Raw genomic sequence first — 27,729 nt, 5'->3', positions numbered from 1 at the left:
TCTTCCCTTCCTTTTTCCCACTTCCCAGGCCTCCCATTTTCCCAGTCTAACTGTCCCATTTGCAGAAGCACGTGTGATCTGCCTCCTAGTTTTTGGTTCTGTCTCGTGTCCATACCAGCTGCAACTAGCAAGTAGCAGTTTTTTGTTTGAGCATTCAAAAGTTCAGTTTTGCTGCCCCCAATTATCTGCCAACCATTAGCTGTTACAACTTAAGTGACTTTTTTTTTTTGCCAACAACACCCCAGCACTCAGCTATTAGTAGGCTGCTGGTGCAGCTCCCAGCATCCCGCCGCGCTGTGTGTGTCACAGCGGGAACAATCCAAAGAAAGCGGCGTTTTTTGAGAAGGGGTGAAATGGTTTAGACAGTGTAGAATTTATTCTAATACATGAATCCAGTATTTAAATGTGCAGGTAGACAAAATTGCTTCCTGTTCTGCTAATCCTTTGCTGGATAATTTACAGCCTCCTGGAACTTCAATTCTAGTCTTTTCAGCTTTCGTTGATAAAGATGCAAAAAAGACAGACATGTACAAAAGGACTGTATATAGCGTATAATTCATTTCGTAGAGCTGGGACATCTAGCTGAATGTGCCATTGATTTACCCTGGCACTAATTCCTAGTGAGTAGCTCATTTTGAAAGTAGCTACAAGTTGGCATATTTGCAGGAGCATTGAATTCTGGCATGCAGTCACTGTTGTATTAAAAACATGATGTACAGTGAGTCTGGAGAGCCTTTGAAAGTGAGATCTCAATAGAAGCTATGAGTTGTATTGTTAACTCTCAGTACATACAGCGTAAAAACACCCCAAAAAGAGTAACCTATATATGTTACCAATAGCGTGCAGTTTAGGGAATGGATTTTTATTCCAAAATGTGTCAGTGATGTTGCGTTTATTAAAAAATGGTTCTCAAAGCCACTTTGAAGTCCATATGGTGTCTGTTATGATTGCCTTAATAACAATAGCATAATTATGTGTATTATATCCTCATAGGATTGAATGTGCAACAAACATTGCTTGTGAGCAGCAAGTTTTTATGAGATGACAGCTGTTTTAGAACCAAAATTATAGCTTATTTATTGTGTGTATGCATTCGAGCTGGGCAAAAAATAGCGAAAGAATGAAATCTGCTAAAGGACTATTTCTCACTAAGTGTTATTTTGCAATAAAAAAGCTGGTTGTATTCTAAATGAACAATAAGAATGGGTTGGTTGGAAATAACATATTTCTGTAAAATAAGATGCTTCAAAGGGATGCAGAATGTACCAACTATCAAGGATTTTTTCCCTTTCCTTGGATGAGAAGAGGGACCTCCTTCAGAATTGGATTAACTTTGCATGGTAGTGGAAAGTTGTAGTGGAAAAGATGAAGGATGAGTAATCATCCCCTTTGTAAAGCAAGGGTGGGTGTGGCCTGGGTAGGAATGGAGAGGAGAGAAGGGAGGAGCTGTCGAAGATTCACATTTTTTGTGGATCTTGTAATGAAATGGATCTTCGGATCTTCGTGCTCTGGTCTGGCAGGGCGAGTGCTGGCCTGCAGACAGTGCACCTTGTACTGTTACCCCAAGCATTAAGTACGAGAGTGAGTTGAGGTAAAACGATTGGTTGCAAGAAGGTTAAGTCTAGACTAGGGTTCTTTTTTCCCCATTTTCCTTGTTTTTTCCAAAGGTCTGCCTGTCTGAAGGAGTGGCGAGTACCACTGAAAAATGTGAGGCACCTCAAGCCTTTCACACACCGTAATCATGATATGAGAAATAATGATCAGGGCTTTAGGATAAGTTGCAAAAAAACATAATCCCTTGTGAAAATGAGTATTTTAATTGAAAGTTAGTTTTCTACTGGCATTTACTTTTCAGAGAAATATGTGTCAGTTACAGCTTTTAGGAACTTACTGAAGGTTACACAAAATCCAGAGTTTTAGCTTGCACATTGTTATTTGCAGAGACTGTCACCTTCTCACAGAATTGAGGAAATGCGAGGTGGGAACTTAGAAAGCTGTACTGAGGAGGTTGGGGGGGAGGAGTTGTGGTGGGTGTCTTCATTCCTGCAGATGAGCTGGAATGTGGTTTTCAGGAAGGGGAAGAAAAGGTACATGCAGTGCAAATGAACAGACATTTCATAACGAGGCTTGTAAAGCATTAAAATTCAGGCACAGCTACTGCACTAACACAAACCAAGGCTCTTGCATATACAGAAAAAAGCTCTCATTCTGTGTGAACAATCTTGGCACAAAGGGAGTTTTCAAAATATTATAAGGTTGTTAAAAAGTGGCTCCCCCAGCATAAATTAATGTAAAATTTCTGGTGTGTTCTGTGAGTGAATGTCCTATTGGTTGCATCTCACCAAGATCTAAAACTAGGAGTAAGAGTGACAGCTCATCTTTACCCTGTGGTGATCCTGTGACAACACTGTTGGACAAATTCCCTGTAACACAGGAGAAAGGTGGATCAGAAATAAACTAGGCTACAGAGACCAACTTCAGCGATTCCAAAAATCCTGAGTGCTGTGAGAGAAAAATAACTGTGGACAGAAATTCTGTATAATCCCTGCTTAGGTTGTGGATCTCATTCCTGCAGGTAACGTGTCTGTGGCTGAGGGGCTGTTGCCTAGAAGGCTGCTGGGTTGTGTATTATAAAGAAAACCAAGGTGGAGTCATGGAGAAAAGGAGAATTCAGGAAACAGCAAGGCTTTGAGTTGCTCGGAGGTACCGCTGCTGAGGATCAGAGCTCAGGGGCTGGGCTCGGGCTACATCCACCTCTAGGTTTTTCCAGATTTCAGCTCTAAAATGCCTCACCAGCATTCACTGTACTTGGATGCAGCTGCATGCAAGGTGGGGGGCTTGGTTTCGAGGAGTGTTTCTGAGAGCTGCAGCCACGGCAAGTGAAGGGCTGTAGAACATGGGGTGTGTGGCCCTTTCACAGGCAGAGGTGTTGCAGAAAAGCCTTCCCTGAGCTGCTCGCTGCCATGGCTCTGCTGCTGCTTGGCACCTGCCGGGATCCCCGGGGACTGCACTTTGAGCGAGCAAATCCTCAGGAGTCTCCAGCTGTTCACTGCTGGTGCCTTCTCAGCATCAAAACAAGTGTCTGCTTGGAAATCCAGCGGCGGAGAGCTCATGTGCTCTGACAATTGACATGGGCAGAAGAGAGATGTCTCTTCTGTGGGGCAGGGATTTTTCCAGATGGCCTTGTGGAAAGAAGTACTGTTTGATGGCTTCCTTTGAAAATGCTGTGTAAACGCAGAAGTCTTCCCTGCTGTGTAACAAAACTAAACAGGTTTAGGTTTGGGTTTTTTTCATTTTCAGGATCATTTTAGACATACTGGTATGCCAGATCCTTTGAATAGCAAATACTCAAATATCTCAAATAAAAGAGATATGATCCAATGGCAGATCGGATCATATCTCTTTTGTGATAGAAATTATTGTCAATGGTGTGAAACTGTGATATTGGCTATTTATGCAGTGATAGCTGTGTTTAAGTAGCTGTAAATTGTGTAGCTCTTGTTAATCTCTCTGAAAAAAATAAGCCAAATAAAATGCAGTAGAGTTTTATAGTCTACGGTTTTATTCTGTGGCTGCATCATTTTTTATTTTTACCAAAGCTTTGAAATGGTTGTTGGACTCATAATTTGATGAAAATACTTTGTAAAGTAGTAAGCAGGTTATTTAGTTTTGTCTGTTGTCTCTAATGTGATTTAAAGCAGTTTTAAAAAAACATTTTGCAAATTTCCAGAGCTCATTACCTAATGCACTGAATTACAGATGGAAAGAAATTATACAAGTATAATAATGGCTGATCCTATTGGGACCAGGCTGCAGGATCTTTCAAATGTGTGTATCCTAAGTATAATAGAAGGTGTAATTTTGAGGCACAAATACTCATTCCAATGTTGGCCTTTGTTTGGAAACTATCTTACTGAACTCCAGAATGCCTTGCACAGAAATTCAACAGATTAGGTTATGTTAGACAGGAAAGGTGTTTATTTCTTTTCTTTAACAGTAATGTCAACAGATTTTCCAGTGGCCTGGAAGCTTGTTTGCACTTTAAATGACTGGAGGACTGCTTTTCCTTTAGGAGAATGTTGTGCAATCAAATGCTAAGTTCTGATGGAAAAAAAGTTGTAGCTGATGGGGAATTTTTGCTCCTAGGGGACAAAACCCAAAACTCTCTTAGCATGACATGTTTAGATCTAAACCAGCTTCCTAGTTCTGATTTTTGCTAGCATAAGCTTGTATTAAAAAATATATATATATATGTATATCTAGAACAAAATGTTATACTGAAACTAAAAAGTAAGACTTTCTTTTTCCAGAAATGAGCAGAAGCTTGTGACTGTCTTCTGGCTTTTTTCCACCTCAGAACATGAAGGGATTTAGATGTGGGATATTTGGCATAACAGAAAATATAATTCTAGCTGAATTCTAGTCTCTGCAAAGCAGCCAGATGAAAGATTGTAATCTTGATTTTAAGTTTTTAAAGTTCAGACCTTGTAAGGTGCATTTTACAAAGCATTATAGAAGCATTTGGTGGTTAGGTGTTGCAATAAGATTTGAGGCAATAAATTGTGTTACTTAAAGAAGTTTTGGATTCTAAGCAAAATAATTTATTTCCAAGGTGATCAGACAGGCTTACTGGATTCTACCAACATTAGTTCGGCACTGTTAATATTTGTGGTACTTCCTTCTGTCCTGAGTTTCCAATTTAGGAGTTACTCCAAGACATTGTATCTGTGGTTACTGCACTGTTGCTGTTTGTCTTTCCCTTGCTTGAAGCTGGTGTTTGGGAGTGAACAAACCATCTGTTGTGATGAATCTATTGAAGAATTGGTTTAGGAAACAGTCAGTCTTTCAGAGTTATTTTTAATGATGGAAATTACTCAAGGAGAAAGAAAAATATTGCTGATCACATCTGTCCCAAATGTTATAAGTGTGTAATGCCATTCCATTAGACTGATACAGGTCTTGCTAGGGTTTCCACTTCAGCTGGAAGATGTCCCTTCACTTAACTGGACACTAAGTCTACAATGAGTAAACACTTAGAACTCTCTTTTACCTTGTTGGCATAGTCATTTGCATCTGAGAGTCATCTGCATACTCTGTGGTGGTGAAAACGGGCTGAAATGTATGGTGTGACACAGCAACCCTTTATGCCAACAGGAAAGGACATGCAGTGGGGTCAGAACAGATATGTTGAAAAAACCAGTATTTAGTCTGCAGTAAGAGGCCCTTGCATTTGGGAAATTAGGGTAATTTCCAAAGTGTTACAATATTTTTCCCTCTTTGATTTTTAAGTCCCGAACATTGCAGTGGAAGTGTGTGTTATATAAATTGCACTGGATGTCAGAAATCAGTTTTCAGGTGAATATTCTGGTACAAAAGCTTGTCTCCTCTTAAACCTGGAAGCGTATCATGAAGACTTTTGGTAGAATGTATGGAATGATGTTGCTGTGGTATAATACACATATCAGAAGGGATTTGCACTGAAATGCTGGTAAACATGAAGAGCAAAGAATTTTCCTTTCCTAATTTCCAGTGTCAGAGATGTTCTAGCATGGATTAGACCATCCATCAGGGGAGAAGTGCCTGCTTGACACAATACAGGCTGAATATTGCTTTGGGATCAAATCAACACCTCTCTTGTTTTCGAGAAACATATATTGAAAAAGAAAAGAAAAAAAGTGCAGTTGAATACTATCTGGTTTGCTTTGCTTACTTTCAGGTGAATGCCAAAAGTAAAACTTCAAGAACTTGGTCAATCATTCAATGAATGGAATCATCAGTTCAGTTGAAACACCATGCTTCTTTAAGGCCTGTTTTTAAATCTAACCTGTTCAGGCTAGAAAGGAGCTTGAAAATAAAACAACGTCAGAATCTTAATGTTGCAGACAAACACCTACATATTCCCACTGAGCAATTCTGCTGCTTAAATATTCTTTGCTCTTCCGGTTCTGTATCTGCCTGTAGTCTTCAGGACAATTCCTTGGAGATCAAGGAGTCAAGCCAACCAACACAAATACAGAAGTGTTGACAGCAGAGAAGAAATCTGCCTCTTTGCAATCTGAATCTTGGGCTTGTCTGAGTTTCAGTATTGTGCAAAAGACTGGAGGATGGGGCTCTGAGGACTGGGTTGAGTTTTTCATTTTCCTCAACAGAACATTAACATAAAGTCCAAAATCATAACTTAAACAGGTGCACTTCTTTTGTAATTCTTATTTACTTATTGCTAGTTGATTAGACTGTTTGTCTTGGTTTGACTCACAAGATCAATTTTAATTATTAACATGTTTCTTTCTGTTTCCTATTAGTTCATTTGGTGGTTGGAATATTTTTGCTTTGAAAAAAGGTGTAGATGCCATCAATAGAAATTGATTTTTTAACTGTGTTCATCACATTGACTTTGCCAGAGAGGTTGATAGGTCTGAAAGTTTGGGGAAAGACAAATCATCATAGTCTTTTTTCAAAAGATTAAACAAAGAATTTGGCTTTGTACAGATGAATATAGAGAATATTTAATATACTCATGATAAATGGCATATTGATGGCATCAGGTGTTCATGAAGAAGAGTTGCACAGATTAAAATATATTCATATAAATTAATATTTTTTACTGAAATATAGTTGTCTGCTATTATGCAAGTTTCACGTCTAAAATTGAGCATAAATATTCAAGTAATGTTCTTTAATACGGTGAAACTCTACGTATATGAAAATCTTACCTCATACTTGTCAGATGAAATTTGTTTCCTGCAATAGGAAAATAACAGGAGTTTTCTTAATTAAGTAACATTTTCTTATTCAAATTAATTTGCTCTCATTTAGTCATCAGTTAAAGAAGAGGTTGTGTAGACAAGTTGCATACCTGTATGCCAGGATGATCAGGTCAAAAAGCTGTTATTAATAAAGTCTTTCTGTTACAAATATATTCCAGACAATTCCATCTATTTTGTTCTCATCAGAATCAAATTACAGCAAATACTTGCTTTACCCAAGATCCTCTGTTCCCCAAGAGCCCTTCAGCATTACTTGTAGCACTACCTGGAAATACTAATGAATTTAAAAGTACTGAAAGAATTTAAGCTGATTACATTTAGTGCCTTTTTTCTTCTGAAGGTGTCTCAGGCTCACTTGTCTTTTCTTAAGTGGAACATTTCTGGAGGATTTGCACCCTTTGCATGTGATGCCTTCCAGGATAAGGCCTGTGCCATTGACGGTCTGCAGATTAGAAAAGAAAAAGCAAACTCTTATGTCAAAACTTAAGATGGAAAAGATGTGAAAATATCTTTAACGTAATTTCTGTAAGTAAGGCACATAGCAAAAAAGTCTACTGAGGGAAGGTGAGTGATGAGCTAACTTTTGTGGAATTTTGGGTAGGGTTATACAAAGTGCTGTGAATGCTCCTCACCCCTGTCAACCAGAGAGATCGATGCTACAGCAAACCTTCTTGTTGGAGACTTAAAGAAACAAATGTTTCCCAAACTTCATGAAGAATGAAAAAGGTGAATTAATAATTGTGTAAATGGTTGGCTGAAAGGATTTTGGTGTGCAAAGTGGCAGATGTAATGTCATTATGTTGAACACAGCTTGGGAAAACTGAAGACTGTAAGCATTTTATGTTCTGAATAAGTCATTAAGAAGTGTAATAAAAAAATAAAACTTCTAACACCTGCATAAATAGAGCCAGTGCCAGGTTCGGAGTGTGCAGGAGCCAGACTTGCTGTGCAATGAGTACAAGGCATGTGAAACTTGTTGCCAAAAGGTACTGCAGTTGCTTATGGTTGAAAGAGAGGCTGAATGAGTTCATGGATGAGAAAGTCATTGGGGATTATTTAGAAACTAAAGGCAACTGAGGAATTCTGTCAGCTTGAAAGCATATGGAGCATCAACAAGAGTAACTGTATTTGGGAATACTGTGCTTGATTATCCTGTTCTTGGTCATCTTTTCATGCCTCTGTTAGGAGCAGAATCTCAGGCCAGGTGGGTCTTTGCTTTGAAAGAGTACTGCAGTTCTCATGGTCTTTCCTTCCAGAAAAGGATCTTCCAGAACACCATCTGCCATCTATGAAAGGTCAGTTACAAAAATAAACCAGCAAACAGCAGAAAGTACAGTCTATTAGAAAAATCCCGTGGTGGTATGTGGGAAGAAGTCAGTAGACCAGTCGCATATCCATCATGTCTGGCTGCTGTCTCTTCCTCTCTGCAGAACAAGGCTGAGTTTCAACAAGACAAAGAAATGCTGGAAGGAAGATTAGGGCAGGGCCTCTGAGTTTGTGCTCTTACGGGGGTTGAAAGGAATTACAGAGTCTGTTTCTTATCCCGTGCTCTGGCTGGTACAAAAGGCACAGGTGGGAACATCTGCAGAGGAGTGGGAGACCTCAGAATAGTGTTTGGTTTTACTTGGTGACCTGCATTCCCTGCTCCCGATTACGTGTCCCTGAATTCCTGCATCGCTGCTCTCCGTGCCCTGTGCCAGCGTCAGCGCTTTCTGTGGGGTTGGGGCTACTCCGCTCCATTCCCAGGCTGGTATATGGAAAGGGGAGGAACAAGTGCTTCTCCTGAGGGCAGACCTTTCAGATCTTGTTTTGCTGCTTCTGTACGAAGTGGCAGCCTGTCTTTTTTAGCTGAGATTAGTGGGCACGAGCTTGTCAGCAGCAGCAGTCATTTCCTGGAAGCAGGATGTGGAAAAGGCAGTTGCAGGGGGCAGGTTAAAACACAATCCAGTAAGAAGTTGTATGTAAAAAGCAATGTGGACTTTAAACTCTCCATGAGCCTCCGTATTACTGCCAAATAAGCCTTGCTGAAAAGTACAAAGTATGCATAGTGGATCATCCTTTGGGAATAAATGGCACATGGAGCCTCATTTTTACTTCAGTCAGTTGCTTCATTATACTGGCCCTCTGTCTTTGGAGGACCTGAATTTGTAGAGGCAGAAAAAGTATCAATGTCCTTTCCCCTCTTCTTGAAAGAATAGGCTTTTGGATCTTTTTATTTTTCAGTTTCTGAGGCTGTAAATCAGAGAAGTGTTGTATAGAACTGGAATCATGGAGATCTTTAACTTCTATTTATCCAGCCATTGGAGTATTCAAACAGTATGATTAGGAAAAAATCCTATCAAACCCCTTCAAAATTTGCAATGTTTTGCAAATTTATTGGGTCATAGTAAGTTAGAACTTCTAAAGAAGCTGCATAGAATCCATGCTTGCTTGTACAGGCACAGTGCAGCGTGACCTGGCCCTTACATTTCAGAGACATGCGCCTGAACAAAGAGCATGGGGAGAGGGCAGGGAGGAGGCTGCAGAGTTTATCTGGGTCTTCACCATATTGAATTAAGGGAACAAACCCTCTGTTCTGGGCCATGGCGACCTGGAGGCAGTAGACAGTGGTCCAGCAGCACTTGGCAAGGATGAAAATGTCATCTGCTTTGTCCCTAGATGCTGTCCCAGGGGTCTCTCTTCCTGGTCGAGGAACAGGCAATATGGTTGCCCTTAGAAGGCTGTGATTCTTCTAATTGTAAGCAATACTTTTTGAGTGGGTTTTTTCCACATCAGTTTTTGGCAGTGTGTTAGGACCATGGAGATGTTTAGACCTCTAGTTAGTGGCAGAAGCAGCAGCGACACTCAGTCTGACACAGGCAATTAAGTATTATATTTTCAGGATTGGAAAGGCAAGGCTGCTTTAGAAAGAAAAATCAGAGGAGAATTATGATTGCTCATGAAGCCTAGATAACACTTGTAATATTTAAGATATATATACTTGGAAAATGATGTGCATTGCAATGATTCAGGAATTTATTTGTAGAGGCGGGTTGTAATACTTTATGTTTTTAATTACAACTGATAGCACTGAAGCCAACAGCAAAAAACCCAGAAAATTAGGGTCTTAAACCCAAACCCAGCCCTCTCTAGAGGCAATGTTGTTAACAATTTTTCCATTGTTGCAGAGCACAGATTTGGGTTTAGTCCATAATAAAAGATGCTGAAATAGATTTCCTAGAATTGTCTGTGTGAATAATCATCCTCAGTGGCTGTGAAAGTGTGGGGGAATATCTGTTTATAAAGGTTGCTCATTCTCTGGCAATCAGCGTTTACTCCTTTTAGAGAGAATTTAATTGACTGGCATATTTTCCATATCGTATGTTGGAGTGTAGAAAACTCTTAGCTATATATGTATGTAAGTTGCACTTTTTAATTTCTGTCAAATTTCTGAGCTTCACTTTGGATAATCCTGAGGTATCCTCAATAAAGTTCCACTGACTGTGATGGGACTTAGTTGATAACTCATATAGCAACTCTTAAATAATGAGTCACTGAAGTTAATTGATTCTTGAAGTACCCAAGTTGGATTCCACTGTCTTATTTTATGTATGTACATTATAACAAGAGGATCTTTCTTAAATAATATTGTAAACACTTCTAAATAGCAGGCTTTTGACCACTGTTAAGGACATAGCTTCTGAAATATATCCTTCAGTGCAATTCAGTACCCCAGGTGTAGAAGAACGGAGGAGTACCTGCCTTGAAGCAAGAAGTTTTCTCTCTCCTTTTCAAAGGAGAAAGGAAAGATACAAATGAAAAAGAACAAAACAAACCAACCAACATATGCAGTGGCATTTCATAGGAAGGTCGACATGGCTGCTAAGATAAAGATGCTTGCAAATTCTTAGAAATTATATTCCTTTTAGAATTGCCTGGGAGGATATTAGCACTGGATTGTTTTTTGGTTAAGCAACCCAAAGAAATGTGCCTTCATTGTATCTCCATCTAAGTTAAAAAAACAACAAAAGCACTAAACCCCTCCTTTTTTTGGCCCACAATATTTTTTCTTTCTGGAAAACTGGGCCTAGCCTGCTCTGCACCTGAGCATCTCTTCCTTAGGCTGACTAGTCAACCAGCAGGTTTTCCATCTACAAGGATGAGGCTGTTGTGATAGTATTAAGAGAAATGGTCCTTGACCTTCTAAGCCTCTCAGAGGTAGTCTTTAGAAATTCATAGCCTTTAAAGTCATGCTTTTTGAGAGTCAGTATATCAGCCATGAATTCACCCAGCTAATGATTTCTATTGTCTGTGGTTTTATGTGTAAAGCACTGTGTTTAGTTAATGCTTTGCTATTTCTTCCTAGTTATTTAACCTTTGTTTAAAACACTGAGGTTGTTCCATTGCTGTTGCCAGATTCGAGAGGCATCTTTTTGTGTTTGTTAAACGGGCAATGATGATGTGTTTCAGGTACTCCAAAGGTTTCCCCTTTTAATGCTGTAAAACAGGAACAACAAAACCAAAAATAACTACAGTTGAACTTTTAAAGCTTTTTATTTTTTTTTCCATCGGTCCTGGCACCCAGGTGAAAATAATTGATGCTTGTTCTTTGTTCTGTAGATTTGACTAAACCTGGTGCATTTTGGTGCAGGTGGAACTGAAGGCTGCGTGAACCTTTTACTGATAACATTTTTATTCATGGCTTATTCCTCATTATGGCTCTTTGTGGCTCTGAGCATTGTTGGTGTTTCAGATCCCAGTTCATACTTGGGATTGCCATGTTTTGCTATGTAAAATTAATGAAATTAAGAAGGAGAAAACAGGATGAGTAAGTGAGTTTGCCAATATTTTGTCTTTTTAGTTTTGAGATGCTCTGATCACCTTGTCCACATCCTAATGGGCGGCACGCAAACCGTATCAAGGGAACAATTACCATTAGAGAGTAGTGCTGAGGAAGGACTAAACCTTATAAAGGAATGACTCAGGCTTGGGAAATCCTGCACGGAGAAAACAAGCCAAACGCTGTGTAAACATGATTTCTGTATTGTCCATCGTGCTGTGGTTACTCGGTGAGGGTTGACACTGCCATGGAAAGCAGGAGTTAGCACATGCTGTTCTGTGCCTTGCCTGTCAGCGGCTGGAAAGCCGTGCGGAGCGTTCTGCCACATGTCGAAATAGCGAGTTTTCCACTCTGTGTAAGCTGTTCCCAATCTGTCTCATTTTTGTCACAAGTGGCATTTTGTGGAGAGTATCCCAACAATTTTATTTCTGAACATATAAAGGAGAAATATCTTTATTCTTCCCATTGTGGAGAAAACAGCCATTTTATGTTGACGGACACAAAGTAAAACTACTTTGGTGGATTTGAACTGAGCCTCCTGAGGACTTCGCTTTGAAGACAGACTACTTCTCCCATAATCACACTTTGTAAGCTCCTCTTAGTAAGACCTGCTCAAGTTTTACTTCAGAAGAGCTTCTGGGCCCTTTAGTATCCAAGCTCTACTGACATCCACACACCAGATCTGCTGTGGGATTTGGAGGTAGTTTAGAGTGGCTGAAGAGACAGTAGTCCTTCCTGGAGCTAAACTGTGCACACCATTTTCTGCAGGGTTTGATCTGCACTAGTAAGTGCTCTGTATTTTCTTTGCCTTCCTATTTAAGGACTGTTAGATGGAATTATTTTTCAAATGTAACTGCTCAGTCTCTGCTTTCCAGATGATGTATTACAGTGTTAAACTTCTGGTTTAAACATTGCTTATAATCTTAACCTCACACAGTTGCAGAGCCCAACTTCACCCCTGAGGAGTTCCTGTAGAGCAGGTGGCAGGACACTGGCAGGTTAATTTATGTCGTAAAGCCTCCAATTCTGTCGTTAATTCTGGTTTCCACTGTCTGCTTCTGTGGTTAGAACCTAGACATTGCCATCAGCATTTCATCATGAAAATATGGGATAAAAATCAAGACAAACAGTCATAAGTAAAAAAACTTGGGGCTTTAATCTAAAAGTTAATTTTCAGTTGATGGAAGGAGGAGGGTTGTTGTTTGACCTACTACAGTGGAAATGTAATTTCTATATGGGATTTTTTGGCTTTATTTGTTGTTAATTGCATAAACAACTCAAAGAAAGGATGGGGAGAGTAAAGTTAATTTGAGAAGAGATAACTCTTCTGAGACAAATCTTAAATCTTGCTGAAACAGGGAGGTTAAAATACTACTCACTGAGCACTAAATTTAACTTTCCCAGTATTTCTTTCTTGTAGGCTGATTAAATTTTCTAGTCTCAAGGGAAGCAAGGGTTTTTTCCACACTGTGGTAACGCTTGGTATTCAATATCCAATTTAGGTTGTTTGTTTAATAATTCAGTATTTGTGATGAATCTTGGTAAGTGAAATTTTTGCTTATACATCTGAGTTGTTGTTGAAAAATGCCTTAATATCTGATCTTAAGAGTGTATATATACATTTATGTCTTACATACTTGTTGTTCAATAAATACTGTGATTCCACAACACATTGCTGTTTGCAGTTTCGTAATTATATTGCCAACGTTTATAAGACACCACAGGACAAATTTTAAATGACCAATATGGTGTCCAGTAAAATATTCTTAAGAGCTTTGATTTTGATAGAAAAAAATTACCATAATGCATAGGAAAAGATAATGGCTATTCTTCAATCAGCTACTTCCTAGTCTCCTGTGACCTTTTAACTCCCAGGCTATCAGATAAGGTTTTCCAGTTAGCAGCTGCATTCCCTCTCAAGAGAAAGCCCTCATAAATTAATTTGGATCTGAATTTTTTCTTCACTTACCCAGGAGTCTGTTGAGGTGTCTTTATTGAAGGATGACCCTGAAAGACAGAAAATAAGGGAAGTTTCAGGCATTATTTATTGGGGCAATTAAAAAAAGGGGTTTTTTTCTCAAACATGCATGTTGCTTGAATGAAACCTGCTTTAGGCACTTATAGCTGCTTGTTTATATATTTCCTTTCTTTCTAATTTAAGTCCCTTTAATCCGGTTACTGGAAACTGCATGTGCCGAAACGGAAAGGCAAAATGTCATCTCGCAGTGGAAAGCTGGATAGCAAATGGGCACAGGGCAGCTCAGGAGAGCAGCAGGCAGGGCAGAGGGGTGTAGTAAAATAAACTGGTTGGACAACATAAACCTGGGGAGGTAGAAAGCAGCTGAGAGAGAAACCAAAGAAAGGAGAAGTACCTCTAGATGATGTGGCTGTGAGAAAATGTCATGTGTACAGCCTTGGAAAGGGGAGAAATGTAGGGGTTTGATCAAGGGGGAGGGAAACCATGAGTGGGGTATCAGAGACACGAGAGCTGAGACAAGATGAAAGAAAATCGTGCCGACAACATCTTTGTCTTTGGTAGAAAATCTTGGACAAATTGTGCTTATTGGCCCTGATAACAATACCTCATTTGGGCTCAAGGTTATCTCTTTGCTCAGAAGTAGCAGTGCCCAAAGGGTTGCTTTCAATTAAATACCACAGGTTGTGGATTTTTTGGCAACTGTCTTTACTTAAACATAACTGCAGTCATGGAAGGGTGAAATGGTCGTAGAAGACAATCCCTTGCAGGAGTCTCAGGACAGAAAGATGTCATGAGCAATGTGAAAGTACAGCTGCTAACTTTACGTTCACACAAGCTGACTTTAACTTGTGTTTGTGGGTGCAAACCTGGTCGGAGTCAGCCTCTGATGCATTTCCACTTGTGACAGTATCTGCTGAGTGCTTGAACCCTCCCACTGTACCTGCTGTGCATTTCTGCACAGGACTCACTGCAGTTCTAACACTGGATTTGTGTGTGTATGTTACTGTGGGTGAAAGCCTGGACTTCCCTACTGTGTTGACTGTATCGTACCAAAGTGAACGTGTTGATCTGCTCCCAAACCACTGGGGCCTCTCATGCTTCAAGGTTTTGAAAATTGCTCCCAGCTGTCGCTTAATCTTCTTCAGAGTGCAGATTTCCAGCCCTGAATATACATGGTGTGAGTGCTGTAAAGCCTGTAGGTCTAAAGCTAACTGGATCCCTCGTACGATCAGTGGAAAGAGGGAGTTTGCTCCACAGGATGGGAAGTTCCGTGGCTACATCCAACTTGCTTTCTAGAAAGACTGATGGCTACCTGGGGAACCAAGGAGAGCAGCTCATTATGGTAAATTATTATTTGTGAACACCCTGTGAAATCTAATCTTACAAACACTGTCATTTACCAATTCCCAATTTGCTTTCTGCCCATGTGGTTTCAGCAACATTAGTTGCAGTTGGCCAGTTTAGCAAACATTTTTTGTCATTATGTGTATTTGCTATTACATTCTTCCAAGTGTAAATCATGGAAAGTGAAATCATTAGGCGGTTGAATAGTAATGAAAGTATCTCAACCCGATGTTCTAGAGATATCTATACAGCCATTTATAACTAGAATAAAATGAAGGAAATAAGGAAGGAATATCAGAGGAAAAAATACGTGTTCTTGTAAGTTTTTAAAGCTGCTGTACGTTTCAATAGTTTTCTTTTTCACCAAAAGAAATTAATATTTTTTTCAGTTTGATGAATTTAGTAAGTAGATGACACTATGCAGAATTTATAGGTACAGCTTTTTTAACTGCAGCTGAGTAAATTCTCAAAGTATTTCTTGTTTAACAAAATGAAAGATTATACTTTCATAAAAAGATTTCTTTGGGATGCAGCAGGTGTTCTTATAGTTTTCAGACTTTAAGATTTTCCATGAATAAACAATGTCATGCATCTTTTCTCATGGATTTTGTTCCTTGTGGTGAGTTTTTTAAACAGTGTATTAAAGTGGAACATGTCATCCTTTTTCACTGTATTTTTTAAACAAAATTCTTTCACATGTGAATTCAGTACCATTCATAAATGCTTGTAGTCCATTATGAAGTAGATGATGTTAATAAAGGATTCCTAATGCATTTACCAAGCATCTTAATTAATATTGGTAAAACCTTTTTTTATCAATATTTCCAGTTACCAATATTACCAATTTTATCATTTTATCAATTACCTTGGGATGTAATGCGTGATTCAGTTCCAGCTTGCTGGCTCTTTATCAACCCTGCTCAAGGCTGCCGGCTGTCAGGGTCTGATGCCTCCCATGCCTTTACCTGTTGAGTATGATTTTGATGACAAATGAAATGAAAGTTCCTGTATGGAATAATACTTTTACACCATGGCAACAGTATGAAAACATCACTGCTCTTCCTGAACTCGTTTTCTTTTACTGGCTAGAAAAGTGGTTTGTGACTGGGGACTTGGGGAGACTTGGGAAAGCGGAGAATTGAGCCTTGTTGGGGTTGTCTTTTTATTTTTTCCCCCCTTCACTAGATCTCTGGGCTCAGTGTAGGTCAAAAGTTCCAAGGCAGAAATTATGCATAGATTAAAATTAACTAGTACAACTAGAATGCATAGAATCAGAATGTTCTGAGTTGGAAGGGACCCACAAGGATCATCAAAGTCCAGCTGCTGGCCTTGCACAGGACAGCCCCAAGAATCACACAAACTCCCCCTAAATAAATAAGCAAAACCCCCAAATAGCCTGGCTTTGACATAAAGATACATAGAACTTTTTTCTCCTCAGTAATAGCTCTACAGTTCTCTCTTGTAGCGGGTTAAATGGAGCTCTCTGCGGGCATTGAGACATTAGTCTGTAGAAAGGTTTCCAAACACTTCCTTTGCTCTAGTGATAGACGCTGTTTGTAAAAGCATAAAAGCTCCTGCGCTGTGGAGCCAAAGGCATAGCTGGAAGCTTGGGTTCCCAAAGTGCTGTCGGGGGCAGACCTGTGCCAGCACCCTTGGCCTGGCCCGGCTCCCGCGGGGCTGCTGGGCTGGGCTGGGCTGCTCCCGGCGAGGGTGCCGAGGACAGAGACCCGTGGAAGTTGGCTGACAGCATGAATAACTGGCTGGAGGGGGAAGGTCAAAGTGTCTGATAACTGGGGCTTCTAGTACTTTCCAGCAGTAACTGCAAGAGGTATTAATTTTGTCTGTCAAAACAGACTAAAGACGTACTTAGGAGCTGAAGATTATTCATTTAAATTATGAAAAGGCTGAAGTTACAGTGATGGATGCTTTGGAGGATGCAAAAGGGGACTAAGTTCTATTTAAATATGAATCCACTGTGGAGCTGTCATAACATCCCTTACCATAAAAAGTGGAATTGCTGAGCTGCAAGATTTGTTTTCTGAAACTATGCTTAGGACTTAGCTGGTCTTCTGCTTCAACAGTATTTCTCAGATTAGGGAATTTAATCTTTTTAAGCCTGGCTGTTTAGTCAGTAGTGACCCTCGTGGCAGTTGTGGCATGAGAGCTTTCTTTGCAGCTCTGAGCTTTGGCTGGATCCCACGGGAGCTTTGTAGGTTACATGAAAGGGACTCAAACCTCCAAAAGGACATCTTCTAGAATTATTGATTTTGAAGAACAGGAAATGCAGGTTAAGTGCATTCATTCTTCTCAAGGATCCTTTGGGCCCACCAGTAGGTGAATTTATCTTTATGAAGGGCTGTTTTGTGCACCGGACAGACACTTCACACCTCAGCTTCAATGAAATGGCAGTGATAGAGTAGATGTTAATATCCTGTAAACGAACACGGACTGTTTCAATTCCAGTTCAGCTTCTTTTTCTTCATGTTAAAGTACTATCTTAGATGCCTTAAGCAAATACAGTTTTATTCTTTTAAAGATTAAGTTTTAACTAGTAATGGTTCCTTTTTATCAGTTGTCTGATCCTGCCATGTGAGATGCAGTTTGTCTGGAGTCTTCTTTAGTTTGTTACAGTAAAGGGACCCTTACTGAAGGTGGGGGTATCCCCCACTAACATGTACAGCTGATTTTTGTGCTGTTTCTTGTAGGACCTCTTGCAGCTTTTATAAACATAGTTATTTAAAAAAGCCTCATAAAGGTGTACTTAAAATGCATAATGTGAATTTAAAGTATAGCTACATTGGTGTATCTTCTGGGGGTAAAAAAGAGACAGAGTTTTTGCAAATCTTATGTTCTTGCCTTTATGTGCTTTCTTGTGGTTGTTTCTTGGCTGGGTTTTTTTGTGTGGTTTCAGGTTGGTTTTTTGTTTGTTTCTTTGGGGGTTTTTTTATTTTGGTTTTTTTCATGTGTGTTTTTGTTTGCTTTTTATTTCTCCTCTGTTCCTCTCTTCTTCCTCTGTTTTCTAACTGCTGATCTTGCAGAGGAAAACCAAATTTTATTGTGAATGGAGCAGAAAAGAAAGCCATCAACTAGTAAGGAGTTACTGCTAATAGATCCATGCTTCTGGAATATTGAAGTTCTTTCCCCATTTTAGTCATTGCAGGTTTACTTAGTGCTTCAAAAGTCAGAACTTTCAGGAATTTCAAAGTACTTCTCTGCAGCTTTCCCTATCTTCTAAGAGAAGAAAGTCTAGGAAAAACTTGGGAAAGGGTTTTATAAAATACCCTCTTAATTGATTGGGATAAAACAATTGTGATTGCGTCAGGATATATGCAGACATCTTACCAAGTCTAGAACTTGTTTTGAACTTTGAGATTTATTGTTCTTTTAGATATGCTTGATCCCATTACAGCCTTTAAAATGCTCAAGGCCAGATATTTTTGAACAAAAGTGGTGAATGAGTGACTTGAATTTAACATAAGTATGAGGCTTCTCCACCCTAGGAGTTCCTATCTCGACCTTGATTAAATAGTCCCTCCAGGAGAGCCCTGTAGACTCAGACAAAGGCTTGATGTGTGTTTGCTCAGAGAGATACTGCTGCCTTCTGCAGCTCTTTACAAGCTAAGGGACTTTCTAAAGACTTCATGGCTACAGACATCTTGGCACAGAAGGGGACTTTGTGAAAAGCACGTGTGTTGTCTTGCAGCAAAGTGGCCTTTCTATAAGAAACATGACATACTTCTCTTAAGAAAATGCATGGTTTGCCTGTTAGTAAGGTCTATATAGTTCCCCTTTCCATGTTTCTGTGCATATTCCAGGATGCTTATGAATACTTCTGTGGTATTCTCTCTACCCTCTGGCTCCTCCCAGTCTCCATAATTAAAAGATTGTGCACACAATTAGTTAAAAACTTGCCTTGGATTTAACAAGTTTCCTTTCTGGAGGACGACAGTTTTTGTGGTGAGACAAAATTTCTCTTTTCTGCAGTGCACATTACAAAATGCAGGGCTGGCTGACTTGTGAATTCAGCAAAGATAAAAGAACTTGTTCCAATCTTTTTAGACTTCTAAATGCCGCTATCTCTCCCGCTACCTATCCTTGATTTATGACAGTTCTGCTTGTGCAGGGATTGCAATGTCTTCTAGTAAGAGTCACCAGCCTGCTCCTACCCCTTCCTTGCACAGATCAGATGGCTGTGCAGTATTAGTAGAATGTAAACTAGCAGTTTAAATGAGATTACTGGGATTAGCCATCTGGATGGAGAAGATTTAAAATGGCCTTGGTTGAGGTCCTTAGAATTGTGAAGTAGACAGCAAAGCCATTATGGACGAAGAGGAGAAATGAGAAATGGAAAATAGATACAATGTAAGAATGGATTGGTTTTATGTTTTGGGTATTTTAAAAGAAATAAAGGCATTATATTGCCTTTCATTGCTCTGATCGGCATGGAGGTTTTCTTGTGGCAAGAGGCAAGAGAAACATACCATGAAATAATTTCTTTTAAAACAGGGAGTTTCATAACAGTAAGAAATATTTTTGCTGTGGAAATCAAGTGAAGGAAATGTACTTTCTCTCTAAATATATCTGTGTAGTGCCATGTGTGTCTAAAAGACTTGCTTAAAACACCTTTCATCTCACTATTTTTATATTACAGCAAAAAGACTTTTATATTGGGCCAAAAGACTGAGTAGGAAACACAGATTAAGACTCAGTGGACCTACACACGTCCTGAGTAGTCAAGGTGTTGAAATATTGAAGAAATAAACTCTCCCCCCAACTTCACACCTCAGAAGTAGTCTGTGCTGAGTTTTATTCTTGGCTTGTAGCTTGCTATTTCCACCTCCTCAGTCTGATAGCCGTTGTCTAAGGAATATTGAATTTGTCTTTATTTTTGGTCATTTCCTCTCCCTCATGTGCAGTATCAGAGTGTTGTCACCCAGTTCTCTTCTGCTACCACATGTAGCTTTTCTTCTTTGTTCTGGTGTAAGAAGTAAGGGTTTGTTGTTTTGGTTTTTTTTTATTGTAATTTTCAGTAATTAAACTGATTAGAATTAAACTGGTGGGGAAACTGCATTTGATTACACAGGCAATACAGAGGAGGTAAAACTCATCTAACTAGGTTCCTTTCCAGCCTTTAGGCTTTTAATAGCTAAGTTAATTTCCTAGAGGAGTATGGCCTGATTGAACGAAAAACTTATAATCATTAATTGCAGTAGATTTAATTTGTTTGAAGTATAAAGAAAAGACTGCCTGAGACTTTGAGGGAAGAAAAGAGCTGTGCTCCAGTGCAGTCCCTTATTCCAGCCAGATCACTGTGGGTTTTGCTGCCTCTAACATGTTCTGGTAACATTTTGGGACCATAGGTGGGTTTTATAGATATTGGTAGGCATGATATCAGCATTATGTGAGATAAATTAACAGGACATCTTTTCCTGCAAGTAATGACCATAAACTTATGCAGGGTATTTAGTCATGTGGGATTTGGACTGCAATCTCCCTACCTGATGCTTCAGGGACAGTAGATCTTCTCTAGCTCCACCAAGCCATCTCTTTGCTAATGTGTGTATAGAATGTGTCATTGATGTGGCTGCTCTTCAAGAGAAAACAGAATTTTCCGTATTCACTAAAGTTTGGGGGAGGTTATTGTCATATAATTTATTTCCCCCTGATGATTAGAGTATGTGACTGGTGTTCTGGGGCCTCTCTCTATTAATTGCCACTAGAAAAGTAATTTTATATAGAGCTTTAAAAGATGATTAATCTTTTTCTTTTCTGAACAGCTATAAAAACATACTTTACCTGCCTCACAGATGTGCTTGTGTATGGCATAGGATGCCTGTAATATCCTTTGACATTACTGGTCTCTGTGTTCGTATAAACAACATTTGTACTTTGCCTAATTTTGTCTTTGTTTTCTTAGTACATTTTTCAGAATTACTCAGCTGCCTCATAAATCACTCTAGCAGTATTAGAATAGTGAAATGAAGTGTTTGCTCTGCACAGATCAGATTATAGCATCCTTGTTTGTATTTCCTAGATGTGGAATAGACCACTGGGAGTTACATAGTAATCCTGGATTCAAAAGGTCTATGTGAAAGCTTGGAGCTTCTTATGATCTTAATTTTTCCTCGAGGTAAAGTATAGAAGGAAAAACAACTCATTAAAATATCATCTCATTTGACAACAAGGCATTAGAAAGTTGCTCTAGATGGACTGCATATATTGCAGCATTTTGGAGAAAAATGATTCAGCTTGGACCAGCGTGGTTTTTGAACCACTGTTCATCCCAGCAGGGTATTTGAGCTACATGTGTTTGTCTCCCTTTTTGCCTTACAGAAAGATTGGTAAATCAAAAGCATAGAAGTCCTTATTTAAGCAACACTTTAAAAATGCTCAGTAAGAGCACAAAAAAGGAGCAGTATGCTTTGAAGTGATTAATCAGCTTTCCCCAGTTTATCTTTGGTTTATTTATCTGTAGAAATTGTTTGTAGGATTTTTCTTTCTTGTTCTCAGTCCTAAGCTCTGATTCAGGAGCCACAGTCCTTTTTATTGAAATTCTCAGTGAGAATATTTTCTAGACTATACAAAATAACTTGTGATTGAGTTGTGGCCCAGGCAAAGGGGCAAACGTGTTCACTTATTTGTTTTACGTGCTGATATTACTCTTGAATCATTGGGCAAACTGTGACTAGGAGCAATGAAAAAAAATAGTAGCAGAAATAGCAAGTATGAGCAGTTCTTGTGGTTTTGGGTAGCAGTTATGGCTGAAAGGATTTGTGGTGGAAGTGCTTGTGGTGATGGTGGTAAATTAACCACAAGCATCTTTCCCACCAGAGGGTGAATTCTCATCATCTGTCTTGGGTTCACAGAACACAGATGTCCCACATTGCCACCGGACAGTGCCTGCCTGTCATCACTGGCTGTGTAGGGAAATTGGTTTTCCACATGTGTTCTCCATCCAAAAATCTTGTCTCCTCTAGACTGTGGAAATATGTTGCCTAACTGGGAATAGCCCTACATAACAAGGTAGCATGAGTCCTGCTTGATACATGCAACATTTCCATATCTAAATTGATCAGTGGAATTAGCAGGAAGCAAGGACATGAAATTCTAAGGATGACCCACTGGTGCCTATATGATGAAGTTACTGATTAGGTGTTGCAACTTGATGATTATTTTTCTTTCTGTACGGCATTATCAGCGTTGACAGTGCGACATCCTGCCCTCCTGTTGTGCTTCACAGAAAATGAAAGCTCCTTGTCCAGCATAACCTCAGTAAATTTTTCATCAAAGCCTTAATGCTGCTTCTGCCAGATATTACCTGCTCAAATGCACAACCTTTTAACAACATTGCCTGTTTACTGCAAAATTTTGGATAATAGCTTTAATCTCCTTTGCCTGTAATCTTAGTGTTAAAGAGGAATCTTAAGACTGTAACAGATAGACTCCTTGCTTTATTTCTCAGACAGCCATGGGGAGCCCAAGGAGCAGGTACACAGGTGATGGCCAGGGAAGTGGGGTGCAGGGCACTGTTTGGTGGGGAAGTAGCCACACAGCACAGCTCGATCTGATGGTTGTTGAGATAAATCACGAACCGTGAGCATCTGCAGCTAGGAAAGATTAGAAACTCTCCACAAGATGACAGGAACAAAGAATTGTCCCACACAATCTGAAATCTGTCATTGCCAGGGATTTCATCTGGGCTCTTGGCTCTGTCATGCCTTTGAAGATATCTACAGGCCTTCCCATCCTTTTGATTATTTGTGATCTTCCTTTTCTTTAAAGTTCCTGAATAGAGTTTTTAAAGTTTTCGGGGAATGTGAAAATGGTAAGCTAACAGTACTTTTTTACTGTATTTTTTTCAAATTTAGTTTTTGTTTCTCCATTTTAAGATGTGTCGTGGACTGTACGTTCCAGGAGCAGTAAAATGGAGAGGATGATCGATCTGACTAAGCTGACTTACTTTTATCATAAAAGGGGCAATTTCTGATGTCTCTGATACAGTAAGTTGATGGCTACACTTTATGCTTACTGTCTTTTGTGGTCTTCTCCAGATTTTTTTTAGGCTATAACTTTTTGAAACAGACAGTTAAGATAAAGTATAGATAGTGTACTTGACAGCAGGATACAGAAATATTTGGGACAATATTCTTAGGGGCAGTGTATGATGTCCAGTCCATATTCTACCGTAATGCATTATTCCTGGTTAGACTGAAATACTGAGGTTATTAAGTTCCACTTTCCCTTACAAAGGAATACATGACTGTTGTTATACAAATATTAAGCCCTATAGGAACACTTTGGGCCTATGTTTGAAAACACCCCCCTGACTTTAAAATACATAACCAAATTCTCTGTTTCTTCTGTAATGTGGCTCCCACTGACCACAGTGGGAGCTGCTTCTAATTTCACGCTATATAAAGAAAGGATCATTAGAGAGGTGATGCAACATGATCATATACAGAGCATGTTACACTCACCCAGTTGGACACATTTTAAAGTTGACTTCAGTGCTTTGCAGGCTCTTCAGCTCCTACAAGTCTGCGCTAGTTGCTTGCAGGAGCTTGTAATTCATTGTCAAAATCTTCCTTGCAGGCCGCTCTTGCAAAAACAGTGCAATAACACCTTGCCTTCTTCTAACTTGGAGGCAAAAGTTGCAAGTGAAGTCTTGTCTGTGTAGCTGAAAAAAACCAAACCAAAACACCCGGGCCGTTTTTGTTTTGTAGGACATCAGGTGTGCCTTTTTTTCTTCTTCTTGTCTTTAAACGGAATTGTTCATGAGTGTTAATAGCCTAAGAAAAAACAGTGGTGTGGACATGTGCTACTTTGGCTTGAAAGTACACCCGCTGAGGTCGCCCTGCAGCTGGAGCCATGACTGCCCTTGCTTGGTTTGCCTGTGAGTAATGCAGGAGCAGTGTGGGATGTACCTGCACCACAGGGAAACTCTTCCTGCTGGTTACCCCGTGGAAAAATGGCAGGACAACGCCCCAGGTAGCTTCTTTTCAGCAGTGGTCTTTGATTTCATAAGAAATTAGTGGGTTTTTTATTGTTTTGAAGCCTGAATGTTGAATATTAATGTTTCAGAACTGAAATACTTTAGTTTTTCTTGCCTTTTAACTTTGTTTTCATTTTCAGAAGGTAACTTGCTTTATTACAGCTTTTTGTAATCTGACATTTTCCTTACAGAAGTCAAATATTAGGCAGTTATTTTGTAGCAAAATATTGAAATGAAACCTAGTGATTAGCTACACCACGAGTGCCATGCCAAAGTTTTAAATTTAAAAGTAGAAGAAAAAGCTCATAAGATAGAGGTAGACTTTGGGAGGTTCAGAGCTGGCTGTAATTTTGAAAAGACAAAAGCAAAGAAAGCTTGAAGAACTTCACTCTGATTTTTTTTATTCCTGTTTTCCAGATAACATATTCTAGTTCCTTTGGGATACTGGAAAGATGCATGAGTTATATGAATTTCAGTAATTATTTTGGAATAATTACTACCAAAATTGTTTTTCTAATTGTGCTGTTAGAACCTTGGACCATGTCTTACTTTATTTTGCATAGGCTTTTAAATATTGATGATGATTCTACTTAAATGGATTAATTATATAGTGCAGCACTCTGATTCCCTTTAATGTTACATTTACAAACCACACAAATGGCCTATACTGTGTGATGAAGAATGGGCTCTAGTAGACCTGAATATTTTTGCCCTCATTATTCTGTGCTGAAAGAAGTTCCTGTTGCTTTACATTTCAGCTCAGCTAGATTGTTAAATACCTTCATGATCTAGAAGGCAACTTTTAAGTGGCTGAGCAAACCACAAATTGATGCACAAAATGGATGAAATCTTAATTCATCTCTTTCCCTTTATCTGGTAGTGTGTGTGACATTTTATCACCCTGTGTTTTAGAATGAAATTATTCCTGGTTCACGCTTTTCTGATGTTTGCTGAAATGAGAGGAAGGTGGAAAATGAGCATGGATTCTGCAAAGGGGCTCACACAAAACATGGCCATGGATCCTTCTGTGCTGACCAGCCACTTTCAGCCTTTTCTGACTCCTTCCCTTCAAACTGCAGGTTCTGATTCAACAAGTCTGTCGTCTCCTCCCTCCCAAGGATAACGTCAGCCTCATCAAACAGGCTCTTCTAACTGTCCTTCTTGAGGCGCTGGCAGGAACCGTTCTCCTTTTGCATCACTTTCTTTATTTTGATTCCAAATAGATGGTCCTGTCTAGCTGAAATTAATATCACTGGGTGGGTATGAAGAGTATGAATTTCATTGGTAGGAAAGTGTGAACTGCTGTTTTTGCAAAAATTTCACCTGGGAGTGTTTTGTGGAATTCCGTTTGGGACCATTCTTAAAAACAAGTTCATTTGGGTTTTGGGATATTCTTTTAAGTTACATTTTTTGTTGTGGTTGTCTGACTTGCGCACCAAGAAGCAATTTTGGTGGAGTCTTCAGGCTGCTGCAAAGTTTAGGCTTCTTTTAAAGCTGGAGCCTAAACTTGAGTACATATGGAAGTTTATACAGCAGCATTTAGGAAGTACTCTGGGCCAAACACCTTTTCTCATGGATTTTTCTCAGGATGTGTTAGTCAACTTCAATTTCTGTTAATTTTCTTTCACCCTGCATTAAAGCAATTACTGTATTTCACTCTGTGGTAAAAAAACCTGTCATTTTGCTGCCTCTGCTTTGAAGTTATGCCTCCGATTAGGCCAAGTTGAAAATGTCATCCTGATAGCTATGTGCTCATTTCTGTCCCATGCTGCTGACTGCTGCCTTGCCTATGTTGGTTTGGTGCATTTGGTGGGTTTTCTTTTACTCTTCATATCAGATTTCAGAGATGCTTTGCATATGACTGATTAAGCTTAATGGATGTAATATATAACTTTTAAAAATAACCTTCTTGCATAAATGCACACCATATATTGAGTTGGTAATGTATTAGAAGAAGAAAAATAACTGAGACCTTATGGCAGTTACTGTTTCCTTATTGAATTCAAAATGTTGTGAAGGCAATTTCCTTGACAGGATCAACTCGGTAGTACTTACCAGAATGCTGATTATTTTTTTTTTTCCCCTTAATCTACCTCTGACATACCCTTTACAAGCTTGAAATTAGAGACAATGACTACTTTATTTGCAAAGATAGCAAAACTTAGTTTAAAAAATCTGTACAGATTTGTGAGTGGGGAAGAGAATATCACAGGTTGTAACAAGTGAGCCACAAAGCCATTTTATTGGTTCCAAATACAGAGCCTGTGCTTCTAATCCACAAAGCCTTCCATTAGTTTTTTTTTAATCTTTAAAATGGGACAAACTTGTACTATGCAGTTTCAGTATCTGAAAAACAGGTAAGACATGGAAAACTCAATCCCTTCTGTAGCATCCCACATCATCTATTTTGCTAAAACAAAGGTGATGGAAAATTCATGAGCTGAATTGTTCGGTCGTGCTTCTAGAGATCTTGGCTTTTTAGAAAGAGTGCTTGAAGCTGGTACTCTCTATTAAGAATAAAATGAGACTGGGTAGATGTTTGCTTCTTTTTACAGAAGGGTTTTATGGGCAGAAGAGATTTTTTTGGTACATGAAGCTGAAGTCTTTTGAGTCTGTATTGAGAGCATGATGTGCTTTTGATCACACGTTAAAGGTAAGCAAACCTGGAGAAGAGCAACTTGTTTGTAGAAATCCTTTGTCAGTTGTTCCATCCATATTCTGGAGCTGTTTCTGGGGTACGGTTACATAAGTGGTTTAAGTCAATCTTATTTTGTAGGCCTGGTGGTTTTCTAATTTCCAGTAGACTTAGCTTTGCATCATTAGTCACTGACACAACTTTGCCAATCTGGCCCAGTCTGTTGTTACAATGTTATTTTACCTCTCTCAATTGCTGTGGCTTTGTATGCAGGGAAGCATTTTAAATAGAGTGGTGACTGTGTTTTATTTACTATACCTGCTGCAAAATGACTTCATGATCTTTAAGCCTAAAGCTTTTTACTTTAAGGCACCCAAACACATCTCACGATAAAATTTTTGAATGTACAAGGTACAGTTGTTATCTCACTCCTCTTTGTTCTCTCTGGTTTCTTGAGAGAAGATGAAACAAAATGCAGTGACAGGTAAGGCTGTCTCACAAAACACGTAGAAGAAATGTTGCTTCCCATTCCATAAATTACTGTTACTCTGCTTACCAGCTGCCTCTTATGATGTTTTATTGATGAATAAAGATGGTGTCTGAGGCAATAGAATGTCTTGCATCTTACAATACTGCCAGTTATAAAGATGTCTCCTTGAATAAATTTCACAATTAGAAAGTATTGACAAAAATATTCAATCTTTTTTACATCAAAATAATCTCAAACATCTGCTGCCAAAGTCAGACAATATCAACTAATCTTTTAAAAGTATATTTTTATTATACTGACAGATGCATGGCTGCATGACATAGATGTCAATTTAAGTTACTAGTGCCATTAATACTTGACAAAGACATGCTCCCAGAAGAATTCATGTTCTTAAATTGTTGTCAGATGAGTATATGCCAACAAAAAGTAACCAGAGTTATTCAGCTATGTTTTTAACAAAGCTAAAAGTGTGTTATCTCCAGAGACATTGCAAAAATTGCTATTCACATCTTTCCTGTTCTCTAAATTCCTCAGAATTGACAGCAGAAAAAACAATTTTTTGCCTGCAAATGCCTGTTTAACCAACCTATACATACATCCTTCTTCCCTTTTTGTATGTTCTGGCTAGCAGCGCAGGAAGAATTTCAGTTTCATTTGAGGTGAACTTCTTCAGCATTCAGTTGCTTTCCTCAAAATTTCAAATA

General features: G+C 39.1%; 1 protein-coding gene across 7 annotated transcripts in view; it reads left to right on the top strand.

Annotated features, from left to right (window-relative positions):
- Window positions 1-27,729, top strand: part of MACROD2 (mono-ADP ribosylhydrolase 2) — an 895,327-nt gene that overhangs the window by 156,815 nt on the left and 710,783 nt on the right. Inside the window, exon 1 of one of the 7 annotated variants that reach the window (XM_048298704.1) lies at window positions 23,738-23,896. The exons of the other annotated variants lie outside the window; for them this stretch is intronic. Coding sequence (XP_048154661.1) covers window positions 23,809-23,896 — 88 coding nt within the window. The 5' untranslated portion in view covers window positions 23,738-23,808. Of the gene's footprint in view, window positions 1-23,737; window positions 23,897-27,729 lie in introns of those variants that run through there. 7 annotated transcript variants of the gene reach the window in all.

The sequence above is a fragment of the Corvus hawaiiensis genome, chromosome 3 (genome assembly GCF_020740725.1).
Source record: "Corvus hawaiiensis isolate bCorHaw1 chromosome 3, bCorHaw1.pri.cur, whole genome shotgun sequence".
In the NCBI taxonomy this organism is placed as follows: Eukaryota; Metazoa; Chordata; class Aves; order Passeriformes; family Corvidae; genus Corvus; species Corvus hawaiiensis.
This window is presented reverse-complemented; position numbering and strand designations above follow the sequence as displayed.